The sequence below is a fragment of the Oreochromis aureus genome, linkage group 5 (assembly GCF_013358895.1).
Source record: "Oreochromis aureus strain Israel breed Guangdong linkage group 5, ZZ_aureus, whole genome shotgun sequence".
Taxonomy (NCBI): Eukaryota; Metazoa; Chordata; class Actinopteri; order Cichliformes; family Cichlidae; genus Oreochromis; species Oreochromis aureus.
Genome location: NC_052946.1, coordinates 26400216 through 26413930, shown reverse-complemented (window position 1 = coordinate 26413930; position 13715 = coordinate 26400216). Strand labels below are relative to the sequence as shown.

At 40.4% G+C, this 13715-nt stretch overlaps 2 protein-coding genes across 12 annotated transcripts in view; both read right to left on the bottom strand.

Annotated features, from left to right (window-relative positions):
• The window catches only part of LOC116330702 (filamin-B), a 65700-nt gene extending 61080 nt beyond the window's left edge, over positions 1 to 4620 (bottom strand). The window contains exon 1 of one of the 2 annotated variants that reach the window (XM_039612750.1): positions 4095 to 4620. In XM_039612750.1, the coding sequence (XP_039468684.1) occupies positions 4095 to 4386 (292 nt within the window). In that variant the 5' untranslated portion in view covers positions 4387 to 4620. The remainder of the gene's footprint in view (positions 1 to 4094) is intronic. The other variant, XM_031753114.2, reaches the window with a different exon arrangement.
• Positions 4621 to 9710: 5090 nt separating this feature from the next.
• The window catches only part of slmapa (sarcolemma associated protein a), a 75064-nt gene continuing 71059 nt past the window's right edge, over positions 9711 to 13715 (bottom strand). For 9 of the 10 annotated variants that reach the window (XM_039612013.1, XM_039612012.1, XM_039612014.1 and 6 more), the window contains one exon: positions 9711 to 12135. Coding sequence is in view for 6 of the 10 variants with exons in the window: in XM_039612012.1 (XP_039467946.1) it covers positions 12040 to 12135 (96 nt within the window). In the remaining 4 variants the exon portion in view is untranslated. The remainder of the gene's footprint in view (positions 12136 to 13715) is intronic. The other variant, XR_005613044.1, reaches the window with a different exon arrangement.

Here is a 13715-nt window from a genome sequence, read left to right as displayed (position 1 = left end):
TGAACTCACGACTTCACATCAGGATAAGAGATCAATGTCAGAGAGAGATCAGCAGTTTGAAACATTTCTGTTACAACCATGACAGAGATATATTCCTGAACACACAGAATTCAACAACTTTGTTTTGGAACAAATTTTTCGACCAAGTTTAGCCATCAGCTAACCCTTTTGTATTCAAAACACTTGCTGGTTATCCTCAAACCTAAACCCATAAGGCAGGTAGCTTCGCCGATGGTTCCATCACTCAAGATCTTTGATAGAAGAGAGCCGATCTTCCTTCAGCTCTCTCCCTCTTTTACCAATCAACTACTACTTAAAGAATTTGTTATAATGAACACACTATAGTTTACATAAAGTCACTGTCAGCAGGCCTGTAGCACTGAATATTTGCCTTTTTCTTCATAAAAAGAGGTAATCACAGTCTTCTGCTTCATGTCTGAAAGCTGAAACAGGACCAGCTCTGCCCAACTGTGTGCACGTCCCACCCAGCCAGGCAGTCATTTCCTTTCAAGTGTGGAAAAACCAACCGTCCACCACAGCTTTACGTAGCTGAATGCACTCTGACCTCAGCTCACTCAGCGTGGTTAGTTTAGGTTTTTTCCTCCCTCTTCAATCAGAGTTCAGATGTAGACGTCTGATTAGGTATAAAAGCTGCTCTGGTCTCAAATGAACTCAAAAGCAGGCTGTATGCAGCTAAGCTGTGGAAACGCGACACATTCAGGCTTCTGAGAGACGTTCTGGACACAATCTGCTCATATAAAGTTAACCACTCGTTTCATCTCAGCAGCGGCAGGTCATTGAGTTATTTTAGACTCAAACTTGACCTTCAAACTGCACTTTGACTTTATGACCAAAACGGCTTTCTTGCATCTCAGGAATATCACCAAAGACTGACTCACTGTTGTTATTAAAAACAGTGTGCATTCATCTCTAGCGGGCTGGAGCAATGTGATGCATCTTTTCCCCCCTTACAAAAAGATAACCAGCAGCTTGTTCAGGACTCTGTCAAAACATTAAAATAAATGAGGTACAGCTATTAACTCATGCTCTGAATCCATTTCATGTAAGTAGTGGTGCTTTTCATAGGAGCGTTGAACAGGCAGGTGACCTTCGGGTAAAAACCGCAGATAAACATTTCATCAGTTTGTCACGGACTCTTATTTCTGGTTGGTTTTTTGTGTTTCTTTTTTTATTATTATTTGTTTAAATATTAGTGACTTGTCCGTTATGCCCTTTTCAGCCTTTAAAGTGTGACACTTATAAAATTAGAAAAGGATAGAATAGCCCTCTACTGTCATTGTACAAATACAATGAAATACTGGCACTGACTCGTCTTGGTGTCACATTTTGTGTTTTGTTCTGAGTTTAACTGAACGATTCTTGAACAGGATGTCATGCTGGACTGTACGCAGCTCCAATGAAAAGACCAAAACTCACCGTCTGGGAAACAAGAACCCAGACTACTCATCACACCACAAAGCACACACACCTGGTCCTGCCAACAGGTAACCACAGGGAGGAGATGACATCATTTTGCCTCAGAGATGACACTGACTCAGGCTGTGAATCAGCTCGTTGACACAGACCAAGGCCATGCTCTGGATGGGCACCAACCTCTGAGGACAGGAGTGAAGCCAGTGCACAAAGCGCAAACGCATTTAGTGAAAATCAAACGGCAGCCGCCGCTTTACTCGGCACTGCTGGGATGGAAATTTTGAAACACCAGCGTTGGTGCAGATGACTAAATTCTCCTTTCAGTTTGTTTGGGATTAAAATCTCTCGCATTTTAAAGGCTGAGATTTTTTAACACGGGAGTGAAAAAGAAGACCGCTAGTAACAGGTCCAACTTTAATACATGATGCCTCCAGAATTAAAGGAAGTTTTTCTGTTATGAATGTGTGAAAGCCAAACTGAGGGAGCTAAAACTAATGGAAAAAATATATATAAAGAAAATACACCTATGAAAGATTGGAGAGATTCTTCTGTTATTTTGTCCACCGTTTACACCAGTACAAGCAGCAAAACAGCTCAGCACCCTCAAAAAACATGAGCAGAGAGCCAATTAAGCAGCTCTCTACCTGACACCAAACACCTTAAAATGTCTCAAAGAGCAGAAATAACCATCCATATGCACAGAGGATCCAGAGACCATGAGTTTAACTCATTTTGGACACCATCTTTGTGTAGTTTCATAAATGAAAACTCAGGCACAAGAACAAAAAGGTGCTCTGGGAGTAACAAGCTTTTGTTTTTCCAACCTTTGAGGGACATTTCAAACAGCATCAATCATGCCTGTAATGACTTTTTCATTTGTCGGCTCTACGTGTACTCTTGCTTCATCAAGTTTATGCTGATTAAGCTAATTATTTAGAGCATTTAGATTTGCAGTGAATCACCAAGAACTGAGATGATTAATTTTATGTGCAAAACAAGCTAAAAGGGAAGCAGAGGGGATTCCTTTTTTCCCCCCACCTTCCTGGATCACTTCTCAGTCTGAAGGAAAAGCATCAGTCAGTGAAACAATCTATAAACAATCAATAAAATCCCTCTTTTCATATGAGCACACAATTTTTGTCCAGATTACCCATGACGAGTGAAAAGGAGGAGAACAAAAACCCAAAGATCTAATTATTTAATCCATTTCTCTCAGATGCTACAATCAAAGTTTTACCAAAGTCCCACCAATAACCAAAACCCAGATATTAAAATACAAGCTGAAACCAGACATTTGTGTATTAGCAGCAGAAGAAGAAGAAGAAGCAGCAGCAGCTCCTACCGATTTCCTCCCCACTGACTCATCAATTTAATGAGTGATGATTAACCCTCTAAAACACTACCTGAAGGGAACAAAAATCTACTATTTACAAAAGGGACATAAACTACAAACAATGGAAATTAAATTCAGGTGTGGTGTGGTTAGTCACCCAGCAAAGAGCAGCTTGTAAAGAACATGAAGCAGAAAGACTGCAAAGCAGATCAAAAAACTGTTGGAAGGGGGGCGCAAGAGCTAATGAACATCATTCAGCTCTGACTTTGTGATCTCTTTGAGTCCGAGGGTGAAATATTTGAGGAGACTTGAGTTCTCCACGAGGTCGGCCTCATTAACACAGGTGTGTCCTCACCTCTGCGGGAGACTGCTCATTAAAAACACACTCTGCACCCACAACACGCCAAACTCCATTCAGAAATCTGTCACTTAACGCTGCTGTTGACAAAAACCATTCACTTCATCAGAAATTACCCTGAATGCCAAGTCCAAGTTTAGACCCACGTTTCTACGAGTCTAACACGACCCAGATTTAAACGTTAAAATAAATAAAATAACCTCAACTTAAAAAGTAATCCAAGTATTTTTGATGAGGTTACGCCGAATTAAAGATGGACATCCGCTAGTTCTAAAAGGTTGTATTAAATCGATTCAACATTACTTTAATGTCGCAGATAAACGCGCGACATTATTAAAAAGATCATTTCTCGACGAAGTTTTGCAAGGAGTTCTTGTCGTACACTGCTCTACACGTACAGAAGCCACCGTGAATGTGAATTTATTAAATTACGGACAATTTAAGAAATAACGTTTCTTCTGCCTTTCGCTAATAGGCTTACTTTGAGTGCATAATGGTGAACTTTATCAGCTTTTAAGAGACTCAAGTCCCCCAATGCCTCACCTTCCTAACGAAACGCGACCAAGTGGGCGGTAGAGGCGCCGTGAAACTTACAAGTCTGATATTTTACAGAGAATATTCGTGCTATCTGGGTTAAAATATATGCCGAATTGAAGAGTGTGTCCAAAATTATTAAAAAGCTGCATTTGCAGTCAGGTGCGACGTTTATTCTCGCATAGAAAAGCCAAAGATGTTAAATGCCTGAATTTTAAATGGTAGCCCGTGCATTCCAGGACAGAAGACGGGGCGATGAGGTTTTAAACTTGGAATAGTGAGTGAAAACTGGATGAAAACTTTACTCGGAGAAGAAATATTGGAAATTCCAGTATCCCTGTCGTGTGCGGACTCTTTATTATGTTACAAAGTTATGTCGGAGGCGCACAGCTGAGGGGGAAGCTTCCAGATGAATGAATGGACCCCGGTACTCACCTATGGACACGAGCTTTATGTTCTCCTTTTCCAGGAACTCAAGAGCCACCGACACGTTTTCCAGCTTCATCTGCCTGAAGGTGGGCCTCGGGTGGTACTTTCTGAACATCTTCTTGTGGCTGAGGACCTCCAGCAGGGCGATGAGCCTCAGGCCGTCGCCCAGGTCCAGCTGCAGATCCACGATCCGCTTGTTGACGCACTTCAGATGCTCGTTGATCCAGCGGGTGAAGGTGTTCTGCTGGATCTTCTTCCACGGAGCGTCCTCCGCCAGGTCCTTCTCTGTGGCCGGCATCTTTGATAATTGTGCGCTGATTGTGTGTAAGGCTTCTGTCACGGAGATGGGTTAAAAATTGCAGAAAGTTGGCCGGTAAGCCTGCTGTGTCGCCGCGTTGTTTCCTCGGAGCTGCTGCTCGGTCTGAACTTTCTCTGGACTAATGCCGCTGCGTTCAGGTGCTGCTCGGATTAATCAGCTTCTTCTTCTTCTCGTTTGTCTGAGTTGCTAGTCTGTGACGTTTTACCGCCTCCCAACGGCATTGAAGTTCATTGAAGTGTATTTATTTTCCGCACCTTAGACTCAGATGCAGACACTGGACACAGAGTAGTTATAGACTCGCATGGTTTGAATATAAATACATGTAAAAACATAATTTCATATTTTTTCTAGTCAATAACCTTTGTGTCAGTGAGTTTCACCTCACATTCTGTAAATTTATTTATTTATTTATTTTGCATAAACCTTCATTCATTTGAGTTTCAGGCCCTCACACATCTATTGGGGTGTGTTGAAATTCGAGGCGTTATTTCTTCCAGCATTTTTAAGCCCTCTTACCTGTTCAGTACTGTGGTCTGGCAAGGTTACATGTGAGAGGATGGACCTTCATAACACTCAAAGCATTTCCCATTTATTTGTTCATGCTGGAGAAATTGTAGCAAAGAAGATTTCCAGCACTTTAAATATTTTTTGGAGTGGAGAGCAGAGGGTTTGGTCCTGCTTACTTCCTTCAGTTTATTTCCAGTGAGTGTAAGTGCCTTACACCTGAACTCTGTCCAGCAGAGGGCGATTCCACTGGTTGTTTCCTTTTGTGTATAACACTATGTGGAAACTGCCCTTCTTTTTTTATGGTAGGAGCTCAGGCGCTACTATTACTGAATACTACACAATGCTTTGTGTATATCATTCTTTATCAGAGTGAAACAGGAGGATGGAGGACAGTACTCTGATCAGCCAATAAGGATGCAGCAGGTTTAATAGTTAGTACCAATCCTCATTCGTCACGTCTTCATTTCAAAAAGCTAAGCTGCTTATGATGAAAACCCTCGGACAGAGGCTTCATAGCAGGACTTCACTAACAGATAAGTGATGTCACTGCTGCTACGTCCATCTTTTATTTACAGTCTGTGGCTGAAAGCCATAAAGCTGCCGCAGACTAAGATTTATCTATGACTCTGGGGTAAGTTTATAAAAACACTGATTTCACTTGGTTTAAGCTCCTTTAGACTGAGAATTTCCCACCTGTTTTTTCCACATTTATTTCTTTTTGACTTATCTCTGCTTTGCAGCACATCTACACGCCCTTGTCTGTGCTCTGTAAATACTGCAGTGATTATCCCATGTGCCGGTGATTGATGATCCACTTTATGAGCACCAGATGTGAGTCCATGTGTCCAGTGACCGTCCGGCCTCCGCACTTTATAAGAAGTTTATTGTCATGAAACACTCCCTCTGCCCATGTCCCAGTATTTTAAGTTTTACCTGAATGAAATCGTGTCTTACTTTTCTTTTCTTCTGACTCAGAATCAGACAGACAGAAATATGAGTACCGTCCTTTTTATGATTTTTTATTCTGTCTGCATGTTGAAACCTTCTCATAAAAGGTGACATCATGCTCCGGATAGATGGTTGATGCGTGTTTGTTGTGTGACGACATTCAGCTTATATCAAACACACACACTCATATGCAAGTCCAGACCTGTGTTGTCTAATTGTGCAACCTTTGCTTCTCTTCATTATTTCATGTCTGCATTACATCACCTACAGCTCACTCTGCCTTAAAGGGACAGTTCACCTCAAACTCACTTGGCCTGCAGTGTTTTTTAGATGAAGATTGTTCTGGAAAGATCTCAGGCTTCTCTTGATATAGAGAAACCTGGGAGAGAAGTAAACGGCACTCGGTTTGTGGTGCTCCAAGTAGCAAAACACAAAATCAAGAGACTTCTTAGAAAAGTGTCCATAAACGTTGGTGTGAGCAGGTTCCGCCCATGGAGGAAGGCTTACAGCTCAGAACATGATGTTTGGATTTTATCAGATGGATGATTTCTTCTGCATAGCAAAAATAAAGTGATTTATTTTTATAATAAGGAGTCGGTGTGTCATAGTTCAGGGTTTTCAAGTGTTTTGTTTGTTTTTTGGTTCTATTTTTTCCTCTTTTGACTTTACAGTTGTTCTACTGATAGGTTTCAGTTCTTGTCTTGATTTCTGTATTATTCTAGTTTCCCTAGTGTTATCTTTCAGTAATGTCCTGGTTTACTTTGAAGGTTAGTGTCTCCTCCTGTTTTTACTTCCTGCCCCTTTTCCTCCTCTGTGATTGGCTGCTCCTCTCTGATTCTGTCCTCTTGGGTCAGTTGGTCCTCTGTGTACAGTATAAACAGCATCATCTCTTCCTTTTTCAGGTCCTTTTGTTGTACCAAATTATTTTCCATGTGTTATCTGCTTGCAGTGCTGGCTCTGGCCCATTGTGCCCTTTTGGACTTCTGTTTCCACCAATAAATTTTATCATTTCTTTTGCGGCCAGCTGTTGTCTCATGCATCTGGGTCCTCTTATCACACCTCATGATAGGGTTTTAGGATTTTATGGAAACCCAAAGAAGAGTGAAAAAACTACATCTGGTCGCAGAACATTTATTTTCATTTCAAACATCTTAATACCTAAAAAAAAAAAAAAACAGGTCTGAACATGGGAATTATGTGATGTGTTCACTTTCAAGAGGACAACATATTATTTTACGTTTTTGCTCTGAGTTTTCATCACCCTGATAAACAACCATACACAGAGAAACATGAACATATAGCATGTGAAACAACATACAGTGGCCTGCAAAAGTATTCAGCCCCCTTGAACTTTCCCACATTTTGTCACATTACAGCCGCAAACATGAATCAATTTTATTGGAATTCCGCGTGAAAGACCAATACAAAGTGGTGTACATGTGAGAAGTGGAACAAAAATCATACATGATTCCAAATATTTTTAAAAAATAAATAACTGAAAAGTGGGGTGTGCGTAATTATTCAGCCCCCTGAGTCAATACTTTGTAGAACCACCTTTTGCTGCAATTACAGCTGCCAGTCTTTTAGGGTATGTCTCTACCAGCTTTGCACATCTAGAGACTGAAATTCTTGCCCATTCTTCTTTGCAAAACAGCTCCACAACTGCCCTGTGATGGCCTCAGAGGTTGTCTAAGAGAATATTGGGAGCAACAACACCATGAAGTCCAAAGAACACACCAGACAGGTCAGGGATAAAGTTATTGAGAAATTTAAAGCAGGCTTAGGCTACAAAAAGATTTCCCAAGCCTTGAACATCCCACGGAGCACTGTTCAAGCGATTGTTCAGAAATGGAAGGAGTATGGCACAACTGTAAACCTACCAAGACAAGGCCGTCCACCTAAACTCACAGGCCGAACAAGGAGAGCGCTGATCAGAAATGCAGCCAAGAGGCCCATGGTGACTCTGGACGAGCTGCAGAGATCTACAGCTCAGGTGGGGGAATCTGTCCATAGGACAACTATTAGTCGTGCACTGCACAAAGTTGGCCTTTATGGAATAGTGCCAAGAAGAAAGCCATTGTTAACAGAAAACCATAAGAAGTCCCGTTTGCAGTTTGCCACAAGCCATGTGGGGGACACAGCAAACATGTGGAAGAAGGTGCTCTGGTCAGATGAGACCAAAATGGAACTTTTTGGCCAAAATGCAAAACGCTATGTGTGGCGGAAACTAACACTGCACATCACTCTGAACACACCATCCCCACTGTCAAATATGGTGGTGGCAGCATCATGCTCTGGGGGTGCTTCTCTTCAGCAGGGACAGGGAAGCTGGTCAGAGTTGATGGGAAGATGGATGGAGCCAAATACAGGGCAATCTTGGAAGAAAACCTCTTGAAGTCTGCAAAAGACTTGAGACTGGGGCAGAGGTTCACCTTCCAGCAGGACAACAACCCTAAACATAAAGCCAGGGCAACAATGGAATGGTTTAAAACAAAACATATCCATGTGTTAGAATGGCCCAGTCAAAGTCCAGATCTAAATCCAATCGAGAATCTGTGGCAAGATCTGAAAACTGCTGTTCACAAACGCTGTCCATCTAATCTGACTGAGCTGGAGCTGTTTTGCAAAGAAGAATGGGCAAGGATTTCAGTCTCTAGATGTGCAAAGCTGGTAGAGACATACCCTAAAAGACTGGCCGCTGTAATTGCAGCAAAAGGTGGTTCTACAAAGTAATGACTCAGGGGGCTGAATAATTACGCACACCCCACTTTGCAGTTATTTGTAAAAAATGTTTGGAATCATGTATGATTTTTGTTCCACTTCTCAAGTGTACACCACTTTGTATTGGTCTTTCACGTGGAATTCCAATAAAATTGATTCATGTTTGTGGCTGTAATGTGACAAAATGTGGGAAAGTTCAAGGGGGCCGAATACTTTTGCAAGCCACTGTATATACATCAACCAATAATTTATTTTTAGGCATCTTTCTTGGTTGTCGTCATAGAAAAGCTGTAAATAATAACACATACACAAAAAGAAAACATCATGACTATGATGTTTATTCTTTTTCTGTGAAGATTCAACCAGAGATACTTGACTGCAGTTCTGTAACTTTAAATCTGCTAACCATGATTAATGAAACAAATGTAAAAATAATAAATTAAGGGTTTGTAGCAGCACACGTTTGGATTTTAGGTGCTGATATTTCAAGATTTTTCTTAACGATAAAGCAACTTTAACAACTTTGAGATAATTTTGTCTTTAAAACTTTAACATTACTTTCCCTTAAAAAAACAACAACACTTCATTAATCCCGTATCAATCAAACTACATATTTTATAAACATTGTCTTGTACTTGGGAGTTGTTTGTGCACTACAAAATCATTCAAATTCACAAATCAGTTTAATATAATACTCCAATCTTGAGATTTTTCAGAAATGAAGGCATTCATACTGATCTTTAGCTTTCTTCTTGCAGTGTTTTAATCTAGTAAAAATGGATTAAAGAGAATTATGTTTTCTTTAACACAAGTCTTCAAGAATCTGGAAACATCAATATTTAAAGTGTCTTATTTGCATTTAATTCAGAACCACAAAGTGCACACCATCTCTACACGATCTAAGATATAATTTTCTTTTACCCAAGTCTGATGCAGAGTTTTAAATCTTGTGAGCAGTTACAGTAAAAACCCCTTTGTAATGCCCTTCCTGCTGTTGCCATTTCAAAATAACAGCATGCAGAAGCCAGATGGGAAAAACCAGGATAGTTTCAACCTTCTGAAGTATTTATATTGACCCAAAATGAGTTCATCTTTCAGTGTTTGTGAATAAAGACACAGGAAGCAGGTTTGGTGGGTCAGCTTGCTACAACTTTAATCCAAACATCGCTCTGCATATTCAATACATCCTCATCATATCCTCTACATAGCTCCCTCTCATATCTCTAAACAGTTTTAACAAAATAAGTCTAGTAGCACATCAGTCGATAACATTTTATCTTACAATTCTCTCTCTGTTCTGTAGTGTTTTTTCTCTTTACACATCAGGAGTATTTGTTCATTGTCTTATTTTAGTTCTTTTTAAACACGGAGACGAGACGGAGTACACGAACGATGACGAACGCTGCTCAAGAGTCCAGACTGTGAACCCACACACACACACACACCCCTGTCTACCAACACACACACACACTTTGAAATGATTCAATGTCTCTCAAAATGTTTCAGTAGAGGCTTGACGTCTTGTGTGTCAATTAAAAAAAAATGAATAGATTTTGATATTTGGCCCGTTAAACTCTGAAAACATGGCAAATTTTCTTGTTCCTCCTTTAAAATTTTGCTCTTTGGGTGTTGTATAGTCGGTTAATCTGAATTCTGGGAAATTCTCAGACATTTGAGCCGAGATTAAGCTGAAAGCCCTGGAAAAAGCAACCTCTGACTGTCCAACCAAGTGTGTGTGTGTGTGTGTGTGTATATCAGGTGAAGAGTGTGTGTGCGTGTCTGCACACATACACAAACTGTGGTGTTAGTTACATCAGAGGCACTTTGACCCCTTTTCTCTGTGCCCCCAACATGGAGAAAAAAAAAAAGTAAACCCAACATAAACTAAATCAGATTTTATTTCAATAATTTGGCTTCAAGTTTCAACCCAGACCCCAAAATTCCCCCAAACAGAAACAAAGAAACAAATTAAAATAATAACCCCAGAGAAAAGGCCAAGTTAGACATCCAACATGGCCAACTGAAAGCAGAACAGGGCAGAGCTTCCTGAAATTGCTTCAGCGCGAGAGCTTCCCAGCAGCCTCGGGTTAGTCACGACGATGTGGTGCGCTTTGTCACAGTTTGTGCTTCGTTTGTGCTCTTAGAGCCAGGATCACCCCGAGTCTATAAACTCAGACCTGCTCAAGCCCGATGTGATGCACGGTCACCTGAACTCACATTTAAGGCGGAACACCTGAAGTCACTGAATGAACATCTATCTGACCAAAAACAGATCTTAAAGCTCAAAGTAATCGAATTACTCCAACTCTAGTGAAACAGATGTTAGCAGGAAACCAGTGAACGCACCAAACTCTCATGATCTGTTTCACAGTATGGAGTACAACACTGTTCATTTTAGTGGTGTAAACATGTTTCTTCTGGACAAATTGTCAACATATCCTTGATAGAAAAGCTGGAAACAGCGAAATAAATAACTGTTTCTGTTTTTATAATTTTAATTGTAGTAACTGTAGCAATCGATGGACCTGAGGGATGTCGCAGCACTGTGGACCACTTTACTGCAGCTCCCATTCAACTACCACAACCTTGCCCTAACATAAACCTCCGCTGTGGTTTAACTACACTTCTAACCTTTAGTTACTGTTTGGAAACAGCAACTACACTTCTAACCTTTAGTTACTGTTTGGAAACAGCTGCTATCAAGGAAGTGCCCTGTCCCAAAGCCTTGAAATGTTGTTTCATCTGTTTTGGACATTTTATCAGAGAAAACTAAAATGAAATGTGTGGCTATTTTTAATCCCCTTCAGGACACAAAAAGTATTTATTGGTATTAATCGAGGATGGGTACATCCCCTGGGTGAATTACACCTAATTATGTCTGTAAACTGGGATCAAGAAAAAGTGGCTCCTCCTCTAGATCTGCTCTAACACAACGAGCTGGTTTGAAGAATTTAGCGAGTAAATTTAAGCTGAATGTGGAGCTGCGTAAAAGAGAAGCCATCTCTTCTTCAGCAACTCTGTCCTCAGAGGTAAAGTTGAAACGGACAGATTCAGACCTGTCAGTGACGTTCGAAGCTGCTGGAAAGCGCCGTGTTAGCATTAAGCAGGTTTTTGTGTGTATGTGGAAGCTCCACCTGCTGGAGAATGTTTTGTTACCTGGAAATCAGTAGAGAGACGGAAAAAAAAGGGGGAAAGGGGAGAAAAAAAAAAAAAAAGGAGCCCCCCACCAGAGCTGAGAGAGCGGAGAATAAAAACAAAACTCCCCGCCGCAGGAAAAACAACAACAACAACAAAACAAAAAAAACCAAAACAAAATAAACCAAGAAGCTTCTGAGTCCTCTGTAGAAACCACAACCTTTATATCCCTCTACAATTATGTACAATTAGACTTTATACAAGTAAAGCAGTGACGCTCTCCTCACGGTGCTCCGTGTGTGTTTGCTTGTGTTTTGTGTCCTAGGTGGAGCTGCTCTTGGAGAGGTTGGGGTAGAGGACGGCGGCCGTCACGGCGACCATCACTGCGACGACCGGCATCCACGGGCTCCAGCCGCTCTGTTAGAGAGAGACGAACGAAAAAACACATACGAGACAGAAACAGACGAAGAAATGCGTGAATAAATAAAGTTAGTTTGAACATTACAAGTAAAAGTGGACAGAGGCGGAAGGAGAGCTTTTAAAGAAAGAGGGGAAAGAAGATGAAGAGGTGAAGACAAAAGAAGAGAAGCCACTTCAGTCCAAAAGATGATATTTTATTTCTTTTTCTGGTGCAAAAATTCATCTGATTGAGGAAAAAAAAAAAAAGTTTATTTAACGAGAACAACGTAAATGAATCAGCCAAACTGCATGTAAGTGCCAAAAATGTCCACCTGAGGCTGGCTCCAATCAATCTCCATATACTGACATGTAAAAATGTAACTTTTATAGCACCCGCTGCAAAAACATAGGTTTGACCTCTGATAGTTTCCTGCTTCTGACAACTACACAGGATTTTTCAAATAACCGAGGCTGAGATTTTTAAGGCTGTGGCTGCTTTGACCGACAGCTCAGAGACAGGTGGCTGAACTGGACCTCTCAAATACCTTTATGCCGTTTCTCAGCTTTTAACATTATTTTTTGGCTTTTTTTTTTTTTTTTTTTGCCTTTATTTGATTGGACAGGGAAGATTTTTGACACACAAAAGTGGGAAGAGAGCAAACGGCCTTCAAACCCAGTCTGCTCAAAGGGTCAGCTAAACTTCTTCCCCTTCAGAATATTTGTAATGTCATGATCTGAATAATATGGCTAATCAAACTGTAGTATTTTATTAGTGGAGTGCCCACAGAACAATGGATGACTTTGTGATGGGTGCATCCATCTATTATCCATTTATTTTATTTGGAAGGAACCCTTTGTCTAATCAATCTGAAACAATAAAAGTCATATTCACTATAAAAAAAATTATATATATATACGTATATATATATACTGCAAGGTCCTTATATTTACATATATATTTCAAGATTCATCCTTTATTTTTGGTGAGAAACAACAAAGGTTTTAACTCAAGCAAGTCAACATGCCAAGTACAATTTCCTCCTTGATTACGTCCAATAGGGGCTTAACTCGAGTTCCCTTTTATGCATCAAATATGTAATTAAGGCCCAAGTGTTTGTTGCTTCAAATTCAAAACAGTTTTAAATTCCTGCCGAGGACAGTCGATGTTTGTGAGTTTTACTCGAGTTCTCTGCTGACTTGTGTATGAACGATAAAAGGAAACAAATTCAATCAATATCATCTTTTGGGACTTCAGGACAGGAGGAGAAAACAAGTAAAAAATAATTAAATTAAAAACAAAACAAAACAAAACAAAAAAAACCCAACAAATTATGTTACCTGAGCAGAACAACAGAAAAGTTACAGACCAATTTCCCCTCAAAGCAAACAACAACTGGGCATACTGGTCAGACGTTCCCGAATAAACAAACAAGCAGCAAACACAGTACAAACACGATGGACATGATGATGGATGCTTCAGAAATAAGGAAAGTAAGAATGGCTGCAGAAAAAAAGACAATAAAAAACAAACCAGTAACAGATGAAAATAACTGAAGTTTAGCAGCAGCTGGATGCAAGAACACAGAAGAAGAAAAAAA